General features: G+C 44.1%; 1 protein-coding gene and 1 pseudogene across 1 annotated transcript in view; both read left to right on the forward strand.

The window, feature by feature from the left end:
* The first annotated feature begins 1439 nt into the window (after positions 1 to 1439).
* LOC110284185 lies at positions 1440 to 2184 on the forward strand (annotated as a pseudogene).
* Positions 2185 to 3654: 1470 nt separating this feature from the next.
* The window catches only part of Yipf4 (Yip1 domain family member 4), a 10922-nt gene continuing 6999 nt past the window's right edge, over positions 3655 to 7577 (forward strand). Inside the window, exons 1-2 of the mRNA XM_021149269.2 lie at positions 3655 to 3946; positions 6522 to 6681. Coding sequence (XP_021004928.1) covers positions 3868 to 3946; positions 6522 to 6681 — 239 coding nt within the window. The 5' untranslated portion in view covers positions 3655 to 3867. The remainder of the gene's footprint in view (positions 3947 to 6521; positions 6682 to 7577) is intronic.

Consider the following 7577-nt stretch of genomic DNA (forward strand, 5'->3'; position numbering starts at 1 on the left):
GTTAAGTTGTAAAGAGGCCTAAAGGGCATTTTCTTAATTAGTGACTGAGGGGGGAGGGCCCAACCCACTGGGGGTGGTGCCACCTATGGGTTGGTGTTCCTGGGTTCTATAAGAAACCAGGCTGAGCAAGCCAATAAGCAGCACTCCTCCATGACTTCTGCATCGGCTCCTGCCTCTAGGCTCCTCCTGAGTTCTTCTTGTGACTCCCCTCAGGGATGGACTATTCCCGGGAAGTATTAATTGAAATAATTCCTTTCTTCCCCAAGTTGTTTTTGCTTCTGTGCTTTTTACTCTTAGTATCTTGTGGTTTATCACTAGTTTTGATGGATTTCTAACCTTAATGTCTCTCATATTTACTTCTCTCTCATTTCTAGACTTGTAAACCTAGTACAAGAATTGTGCATATATATTTTTGGAAGACAGCAGCAGATGAAGCTATGTGAGTTCCAGGCAAGCCTGGCTCTCTAGAGAAACCCAAGTGAGCCAGACCTACATAATGAGATCCTGTTTAAAAATATTATAATACATCTCTATGAAAGTCTTCATCTTTCCCATATGTATAGTTTTAAGTAATAGTTCAAAATATACCTGGTTATATCACTCCCTTGCCTCGGAAAAAAGGAACTTAAACTCTTCGGAGTATCTATAGCCCCTCCTGAACCTCTCCCTCTCTTTCAAAAGGGTTTCACTGTCTCTAGCTGGCCTGAACCCTCCATGGAGACCAGGCTGACTTTGAGTTCACAGAGGTCTGCTCCTCAGGTACGGGGAATAAAGGTGCTCTCCACATGCTTGCTCCTTCATAGTTACTTTTCTATGTACTTACGGGATTTTTCTCTACACCAATTTTTTTCTTCATAAAAACTCCGTGACTTCTGGTTTCCCAAGTCCAGTCAATCACAACACATACACCCTTACATATTTCTCTTACATTTCCATTCATCCTCTGTGTCCCAACCTATTCCCTCCCGTAAGAAACATTTTCTAAATTCCTTTGAGGATATTAGAGAATATCCCTTTCTTTTGCTCCATATGGATTCATTGTGCTTCATTCATGTCTGTTTCACAATACATCATCAGAGCACTCCAAATTGGAAACCACTTTTATGTAGTTCGAATATTAAACTATATTTACTTGAGCAAATAAAAAGGGGATAGGAGTTGGAGAGATGGCTCAGCTATTAAGAGCCCATCCTGCTCTTGCGGAGGCCCTGAAATCTGTTCTTGACACCCATGTGAGGCTGCTCACGGCTGCTTGCGACTCCATTGTCAGGGGCCCAAACATTCTCTTCTGGCATCCCAAGGAGCCTGCACTCCAACACATGTACACTGTAAGGGTTTGTGCAGTGATTAGAGGGCCAAGGGATACACAAAATAACACCATGCAAAAAAAAGAGGGAAGTCAGGCCTCTTTTTCGTGACGCCTGCTCAGCTGTGTCAAGATGAAGCTGAACATCTCCTTCCCCGCCACCCGCTGTCAGAAGCTCATCAAGGTGGATGATGAGCAAGCGCAAGCTCCGCTGAGAAGTGCATGGCCACGGAAGTAGCCGCTGATGCTCTTGGTGAAGAGTGGAAGGGTTATGTGGCCCGGATCAGCGGTGGGAATGACAAGCAAGGTTTTCCCATGAAGCAAGGCGTTTTGACTCATGGCAGAGTGCGCCTGATGTTGAGTAAGGGGCATTCCTGTTAACAGACCAAGGAGAACTGAAGAGAGGAAGCGCAAGTCTGTTCGCGGATGCTGTGGACGTTAATCTCAGTGTTCTCAACTTGGTTATTGTAAAGAAAGGAGAGAAGGATATTCCTGGACTGACAGACACTACTATGCCTCGTCGGTTGGGACCTAAAAGAGCTAGTAGAATCCGAAAGCTTTTTAATCTCTCCAAAGAAGATGATGTCCGCCAGTATGTTGTCAGGAAGCCCTTAAACAAAGAAGGTAAGAAGCCCAGGACCAAAGCACCCAAGATTCAGCGTCTTGTTACTCCACATGTCCTGCAACACAAACGCTGACATATTGCTCTGAAGAAACAAAGCACTAAGAAAAACAAGGAGGAGGCTGCAGAATAAGCTAAACTTTTGGCCAAGAGAATGAAGGAAGCCAAAGAAAAGCACCAGGAACAGATTGCCAAGAGACATAAGCTGTCCTCGCTGAGAGCTTCTACTTCTAAGTCTGAGTACAGTCAAAAATGAGTCTTTAAGAGGAACAAATAATGACCTTGAATCTTAAAAAAAAAAAAAAAAAAACCAACTCACTGGAGAGATGTATTGGAGGGTAGTTATACAAAAGGCTGCCTCTGATGCACAGTAGCAAGCTGTGAAGGCTTGGCCTATATAAATGGTATGGCACATGTACACAGGAAGACTACTCTACCTGTGGTAACAGTGGAAATAAATTGAATTTGGCCGCTGGTGATGACATGGCTGCTGTCACTGTTAACAAAGCTGGGCTAGGGGAGTACCAGGATCAGGAATGTGGGTGGCACTCAGTTTACCAACATACACAAATATACAGAAGTTTAGAAAAATGAAAAGCAAAATTTAAGATTATAAACATAGACGAGTGACTAGGAAGAGGGTTTAGAGGTTAAGAGCTCTTGCTCTCTTGTAGAGACTTGAGTTTGGGTTCCCAGGACCAGCATCGGGTGTCTGCAGGAACTGCATTTCTGGAGGATCTGAAGCCCTCTTGTGCCTTCTGCAGTCATCTGCACACACACATACACTCAAGCACACACGCATAGTCTTTAAAAATAAAAACCGGCTGGAGAGATGGCTCAGAGGTTAAGAGCACTGAATACTCTTTCAGAGGTCCTGAGTTCAATTCCCAGCAACCACATGGTGGCTCACAACCATCTGTCACGGGATCCAATGCCCTCATCTTGTGTGTCTGAAGAGAGCAATGGTGGTGTACTCTTGTATAAAATAAATAAATTAATCTTAAAAAATAATAAAAACGTAGGTGAATTTGCAAACTTTGGGTAGTTTATTAGGGGACAGATGAAATCAGCAGCGGGCAAGAAGCAAGGGCTTCTTTGCCCTAATTTATCCTTTCTGGACTGCTGCCTTCTTCATAAACGAATTCGGCCAGAGTACTTAAACCGTAGGTGGAAATTTACAGCTTTACAATGACCATTCTCCAGCCTCTTAATTTTGCAAATAAGGAGACTAAGCTTTGGCACGACACATAATTTCGTAAACATCCTATATAATTAATATATAGAATTATTATGGCAGAATCTTGTGGTCGGAAATAAGGGGTTGAAGTCCTAAAACTTAAGTTGTTTTTGTGGGTTTGTTTTTTGTTTTCTCTCTTTGAGGCAGGGCCTCACTTTTTGGCCAATGCTGGCCTCGCAGTCGCAACAATTCTCCTGCCTCAGCCCCTCTAGGAGTTCCGGGAATTACAAGCGTGAGCCATCAAACGACTAAGCTCTCAAATTGTGTTAAACAACAACGAAGAGGATATATTTATAAAAACTGAAACAGAGAAAAAGGAAGAGAGAATTACTTAAGTAAACAGCTGATGAGGGCGGAACAGAGATTTCAGAGGCCACTTCCGGTGTTGGAGTGGTTTCCGGAATCAACACAGAAACAGCCAATCAGAACCTTCTCGCGGGAGCCAATAGTCGAGCAGATTACAAACAGCCAATCCCGGCGGCGCTGTCACTGTTATGGTCCTGTCAGGGCCCCGGCGTCGTGGTGCTTGGGTGCTCGCCACCGGCTGGCCTCGGGTGCGACCTGGTCGGCAGCCGCAGGCTGGGCTTGGATCGCGCGTCCGCTTCCTCGGCCCAGCCCGCGCCTCCTGGCTCGCAGGCCGCCCCTTAGCAGGTCGTCCCGGAGCCCCGGGCCCAGCCGCTCGCCAGCACCGAGGCCGGCGGGATGCAGCCTCCGGGCCCGCCCCCGGCCTATGCGCCTGCCAACGGGGACTTCACCTTTGTGTCTTCGGCGGACGCGGAAGGTGAGGCCGAGGCGGACCTCCGGGGCTCCGGGGCGGGGGGTTGGCAGAGCTGGGGGACTCCGCCCCTGTGCTCCCTGGGCCTTCCCGGAGGCCTCAGGGGACGAGGCAGGGTGCGGGGCGCCGGCTCTGCGTCCGGTCTCCCCACCCCGGCTGCGGGCTGGGGGCCCCGGGTGTCCTGGTTCACCAGGGAACCCGCCGATCTGGTGGAAGGAGTTCTTTCCGAAATGCTCGGCTCCGCAGTTACTCAAGAGTGAGGGATCTAAGGGAGAACAAAGTGGGGCTGTGTGGCTCTGCTATTAATAGGAAAACCTTCCCCACTGAGGTGACTTTTGGCAGGTCATGGAGAACTTACTTCAAAGGAGACGTGCTTTTATTTATTTTTTTTCAGTTGAATTTGATTTCTTGCCCAGATCCCTGGGTCCACACAGTTTGTAGTGTTTGGTCCCAGTATTCAGAAAACTGTATTCAGGAGCATTTGAAACTTGAGGAATTCAACTTAGTGTCCCCAACAGTGTCTATAGACTTGGCTTGTACTGTTTGGAGCAAGCGACTGTGCTTGCTTAAAACAAACCAAACCAAACAACAACAACAACAACAAAAAAAAAAAAAAAAAAAGGAGGGGAACGTTTCTGATGTGGGAAATTTCCCCCACCCCTCTTTAGTTCAACTCCTTGTAACCTGTTTTTGGATTTTGCTTTTATTTAATCTTATTTACTTCCCAGGGACCAGATTTTTAACTGCCCAATATGAAAAAACAAGTTAATTTCGATATAGACATGGAAATGTCTGGTGATGAACCCCTTCGATCCCAGCACTTGAAAAGCAGAGGCAGATAGATACCTGAATTAAAGGCCAGCTTAGACTACATAGTTGTCAAGTTCTCTGCCAGTCAGGGTTACATATTGAAACCCCGTCTCAACAAAGTAGAAAAGAAATTTCAGTTTAGAGATGAATGAGTTTTCTCAGAAATCTGATTTCTATAAATATGATTTGTTTCTTTCTTAGTTTTTTTTTTTAACTCTGTTTTGTTTTGTTTTCATTTTTTAAAAATGAGACAGGGTCTCACTATGTAACTCTGTTTGGCTTAGAACTTTATGTAGACAAGGTAACCTCTGTCTCCCTACTTCAGGGATTAAAGGCATATACTACCTCATACAGCTCAGCCCCGATTTTAAATTTTAGTCTGAGACAGTCACACTAAGTTACTCAGGCTGGCCTTGAACTCAGCATATAACCTAATATTGCCCTGATCATTCGCTCTTTCCTCAGCCTCCAGAATAACTAGATGCCCATAGTTTATGTCAGACAAATAGATAATGTTGTATCTGGTTTATGTTTGCAGGCCAGCAGAATTAACATTACCTGGCACATATCTAGATATAATCTCCCTTAATCTGGATTTATATGTTATCAGGGTCCCTGGGTAATTCATGAACATTAATATTTTTAGAAGCTCTGGCTTAGAATTTCATAAAAGATTAAAAGAGAAGAAAAAAATAATTCCTAACTATATCAGAGACAGCCAGGCAAGGTGGATCACATCTGTAATCCTTTCTCTTGGGAGGCTGAGACAGGGGGACTAACAGCAGTTAAAGACCAGCCTGGACTAAAGTGAGACCTTGTCTCAGACAAAACAACAACAAAATCAGGAAAATTTTATGGAGGTGATATTACAAGATGTATCCTATCAGATAATGAACTAGTAAGAACAGGGTAAAAATTTCAGTGGGATGGTAGATGCTATAAAAAGTATGATATAGGGCTGGTGAGATGGCTCAGTGGGTAAGAGCACCCGACTGCTCTTCCGAAGGTCCAGAGTTCAAATCCCAGCAACCACATGGTGGCTCACAACCATCCGCAACGAGATCTGGCGCCCTCTTCTGGAGTGTCTGAAGACAGCTACAGTGTACTTACATATAATAAATAAATAAATCTTTAAAAAAAAAAAAAAAAGTATGATATAGAACTGACTGTGTAGCTTAGTTGATAATAAGCAGGAGGCTCTGAGTTTAATCTCTAGCAGTATGTAAATACAGTAGATGTGGTGATTCATCCTAGCATTTGGGAGGTAGAGCAGGAAGGTCCGAACTTGAAGATCATCCTTGGCTAAGTATGAAATTGAGGTCAGTTTGGGCTCCTTGCCTTAGCCTCCTGAGTGCTGGGATTGCAGGCATGTTCCATTGTACCTGGCTTGTCATTCGCCTCTTCTTTTTGTTTTATTTTTTTTCTATGATTGTAAAATGAAAAGTAGTACAGTGTCTGTCATTGATAAATTTTTGTTTTGTTTTGTTTTTCAAGACAGGGTTGCTCTGTATAGCCCTGGCTGTCCTGGAACTCACTCTGTAGACCAGGCTGGCCTCAGAAATCCGTCTGCCTCTGCCTTCCAAGTGCTGGGATTAGAGGCGTGTGCCACCACCGCCCGGCTTCAATTTTTTTTCATTGATAAAATTTGTAGATTATATGTAATAGCACACGTTTTTAGAGATTGGCAAATCATAATTACTTGAATATATATACATTTTGGTTCAGACTTATATATTTCTCCCTGGTTTACAGTTCTGTCTTCCCTCCTAAGATCTCAGCGGTTCTATAGCAGCTCCAGATGTCAAATTAAACCTCGGTGTAAGTGGAGAGTTCATCAAAGAATCTACAGCTACTACATTCCTGAGACAAAGAGGCTACGGCTGGCTTTTGGAAGTTGAAGATGAGGATCCTGAAGATAACAAGCCACTTCTGTATGTGAAAGAACATGTAATTTGTGTTTTAAGACCTAATCTGTAGGATGCTTATGTTTTTTTTAAAGACAGATGAGGAAAATGTTAGCCTTTTTGGTGAAAAATAATAGAGATGAAATAGAGAAAGCTTTTGGTGAAGACAGAAGGCTCAGCAGTTAAGAGTGCTTCCTGCTGTTTGAGAGAACCTGAGTTTAGTCCAGCACTGTATCAGGCAACGCAGCTGCCTATAGCTCCACATCCTGGGGATCTGATTTATACACTTATAGAAACACACACACAAATAAATCTTTTTCAAAGTAGAGGTTTTAGTTTTACTATTTTTTTTTTAAGATTTATTTATCATATATCTAAGTACACTGTAGGTGTCTTCAGACACACCAGAAGAGGGCATCAGATCTCATTACGTATGGTTGTGAACCACCATGTGGTTGCTGGGAATTGAACTCAGGACCGTCTGAAGAGCATTCGCTGCTCTTAACTGCTAAGCCATCTCTCCAGCCCAGTCTTACTATTTTTTAAAAACGGATGCAGTGCAGTTTAGCTGAGGTGCATGTCTTTAATCCCAGCACTCAGAAGGCAAAAGCAAGTGGATCTATGTGCAGTTGGAGCCAGCCTGGTGTACAGAGAGTTCCAGGCCTGACAGGCCTACACAGAGAAACCCTGTCTCAGGAATAAGCAAAACACAAGAAAACCAAAGCAATAATGAAAGTGTCTTAGTGAGGGTTTCTATTCCTGCACAAACATCATGACCAAGAAGCAGTTGGGGAGGAAAGGGTTTATTCGACTTACATTGCTGTTCATCACTGAAAGAAGTCAGGACTGGAACTCAAGCAGGTCAGGAAGCAGGAGCTGATGCAGAGGCCATGGAGGGATGTTCTTTACTGGCTTGCCTCCCC

Source organism: Mus caroli, chromosome 17 (genome assembly GCF_900094665.2).
Source record: "Mus caroli chromosome 17, CAROLI_EIJ_v1.1, whole genome shotgun sequence".
Taxonomy (NCBI): domain Eukaryota; kingdom Metazoa; phylum Chordata; class Mammalia; order Rodentia; family Muridae; genus Mus; species Mus caroli.